The sequence below is a fragment of the Morone saxatilis genome, unplaced genomic scaffold (genome assembly GCF_004916995.1).
Source record: "Morone saxatilis isolate NCDOM2014 unplaced genomic scaffold, NCSU_SB_2.0 Contig11, whole genome shotgun sequence".
Classification (NCBI taxonomy): Eukaryota; Metazoa; Chordata; class Actinopteri; family Moronidae; genus Morone; species Morone saxatilis.
The window spans coordinates 6490024-6493103 of record NW_023339663.1 but is presented as its reverse complement, the minus strand read 5'-3'; the positions used below and the strand labels follow the sequence as shown (position 1 = coordinate 6493103).

At 44.0% G+C, this 3080-nt stretch overlaps 1 protein-coding gene across 1 annotated transcript in view; it reads left to right on the top strand.

Moving 5' to 3' along the window:
• Window positions 1–412: 412 nt before the first annotated feature.
• The window catches only part of LOC118343486 (zinc finger protein 609-like), a gene marked incomplete at its 5' end in the record, with an annotated part of 45957 nt that continues 43289 nt past the window's right edge, over window positions 413–3080 (top strand). Inside the window, 1 exon segment of the mRNA XM_035682331.1 lies at window positions 413–1293. Within this exon segment, the coding sequence (XP_035538224.1) occupies window positions 541–1293 (753 nt within the window).

Sequence of the window (3080 nt, the reverse complement as noted above, 5' to 3'; positions counted from 1 at the left end):
GGGGGGGGGGGCGTGCGAGGCCAGTTGCTCCTTATTTATCAGCAGTGACACTATCAGCGGCGCCTTGTGAGAGGAGAGCCAGTCATTCAGAACAGCGGGGGCCACCTCGGCTGTCAAAGCAGGATTCAGGCTACGTTTTCCCACGGTTGCCATGACGACTGTGGGAAGTGATTATGAAGAGAGGGTTTCGGAGCAGTGCTGTCACACCAGTGGGTATTACCGTAGTGGTTTGCGGAGTGATCGCCAGAGAATTACTGGCTCATGATCAGACGGGGTTTTTTTTTTTTCTTTATTTTTTTGTGTTTTGAACCCAATCAAAAGCTCTGTTCTGTGATGGCAGAGCTGTAGTACTTTTTATTTATATGTCAGAAGGATTGGACTAATGCAACTGTTTTCTCTTTCTCTTTTCTAGGGCAACATGTGGATAAATGGGACAGGAACGAGTAGACCGTGAGGATTCTCTAACCCTTGCCCCCGAGTCCCAACCGTCTGAGAGGGTGTCGGACCTCACTGAGGCAATCCTGGGCCGTTGGCACTAAAATGTCCCTAAGTGGTGGCACTGCAGGCGGGAAAGGTGTGGACTCTAATGCGGTGGACACTTACGACAGCGGGGATGAGTGGGATATCGGTGTTGGAAATCTGATTATCGACCTTGACGCTGACTTAGAGAAGGACAAACTTGAGATGTCTGGCACCAAGGACGGCATGGCGGCACCGCCCAGTGCAGTGGCAGCGTTGCCTGACAACATCCGGTTTGTTAGTCCAGTGTCTGGCTCTCAAGGCAAGGAAAGCAAATCCAAATACAAGCGCAGTAAGAACTCTAAAGACAATAGTAGCAAAGCTTCAGCTGGAGATGGGGGCAAAAAAGACACTACAGGACGGACTCAAGGGGAGCCGACGGGCACGGCAGCGAGTGCAGGAGCTGCTGGCAACAATTCCACCTCTGGGAAGAACATGGAGAAAGGGGGCAAAGCCTCCAGAGGTGTTCTGAGTGGTAAAAAGGAGAAAGAAGGGGCTAAAAGTAAGAAGGACAAAACAGATGGAGCCCCAGTCGTGGCAATAGCTGCTGCAGAGAAGGATGTTGTGTCTCAAGCCCAAGTTGCTTTGGGGAGTAGTCGTAATACGTCCTTTGAGAACACACAATCAACAGACTTGGCAGAAGCCAATCAAATGGGGAATATTGCACTTGAACCTGTTGGGATAGTACCAGCATTGACCACAAAAACTGAACCAGAGGAGGTGGAAAATGGTAATAGTGAATGCAAGACGTTAAAGAAGGTGAAAAATGAAAAGGTACGTTCTTTTTTTTACTTTTAAAGTCAATTTCTCAGGTTTATGTTGACCCTAATGTTTGTATAGTTACCGTTACATTTGTACGTCAGTATCAAACATACAGTGAACTCTGTTAGCAACAACTCAGTTATCACTTCATCTAACAAGCCAACAAGAATTCGTCTGTTAGAAGTATCTCAGAAACCATACAGGCTTTAATGACCAGGCTGTGAATTAACACAATAGGACACCATAAAGACCGAACACTGTAGGGTTCTTCGAGCTGAGCTTTGTGATCGGCTGTCGCTTACAGCATGTTTGGAGATGCACTCTATTCCCTGAAGCTGCCTGACGTGTGATGCATAAAAAGACTGTTGTTTTCTCTTTTAATAAGGGCACCCTTAAGTAATTTCCCCACGGGGATTATTAAAGTATTTCTGATTCTGATTCTGACAAATATGACGCCGGGACCAGCTACAGGAAACGGCCCACACAGTGGTTTTTTTCATTACAGTAGAGGCTTAATTCGTTTGGAGGATGTTCATGTTTTACACATTTCTTATGCAGCATTAAGAATTAGCGTTATGTACTGTACATTAGCCGGTAAAACCAAATCAGACGAGAATATAACAGACGTTGTCGGCCGTATACATCACATTACGCCTGTGAAGTTGAGTAAATGTCACATCGTGTTCCACTTATTTCTCCTCTCGCAAAAAATTTCAACGCTGACATTATCTCGCAAGAACAATAAAAAGATTTGTGTATCTATTCACCCACACTTATCTTGTTCACTCACAGAGTTGATCTATCACTGTGCCCATTGTCTGCCTCATAGCAGCCTTTTCATGCTCTGGCAGTGTAAAAGACAGCAGAACGGGGAGGTGCTGAGGACTGTTTTTGTCTGTCATCGTGTTCCTTTCTTAATCCCACAAGCCCCAGCAATGCCTGGTGGAGCAGTGTGTGGGGGGAGGGAGCCTTCGTCGTTTTTCCTGCTGCTCTGAAAGTGGTATGGGGGAAGGGCTGCGAGGAAGCCTGTTTGATTCCTTAAATCCAGGACACCCAGTCATGAACACAAGCTGTAGAGTCTCCTTGGGCTGACTGCTGTGAAAGGATATTTCTGGAGAGTCTTTGTAATCATAATGTATTTGGAAAGAAAAGGCTTTTGAGGGAGAACGACATGATTTGGTTGACGGCACTAAATAAAAGAGAGAGGTCATAGCTGGTGAAAGGTATCCTCGAAATAGTGATGAAAATGGACATAATTGTGTCGCTGAGAACATCAGCATTGGTTTGAAGAGCGGTTTTTATGTTGGCAGTCCCACTTAATGGATGTGGTGCATTAAGAAACCAGCATACATACAGTGTGTATAAACATTTAATCACTTAAGGAAAAGAAACGGAGCAATAGTAAGGTTTGATCACAGCGGGTGTCGACACCGTTGTGGTTGGTAATACATATTGTTGCACATTTGAAGGACCACATCCTTATAATTTTCAGAACTGGTAAAAGGTCAAGGATACGTTAGACGTTACAGGGACGTGAGCTGGACTGAATTAAGACATCCGCGATGTAGTCGAAGAACCAGATGCCATGTTTTTAAGAAGAATCAGAAAGAAGCCAAGGTAGTTTTCACATTTAATGAATGTCTCTTGTGGTGTTGAGGAACAGCTGATAAATAAATACAATATACAATACAATGTGTTGATGAGGCTCTTTGTGTATTTAATAATAATAATAATAATACATTTTATTTAAAATAGCGCTTTTCTGAATACTCAAAGATAATAATAAATATAATAATAAT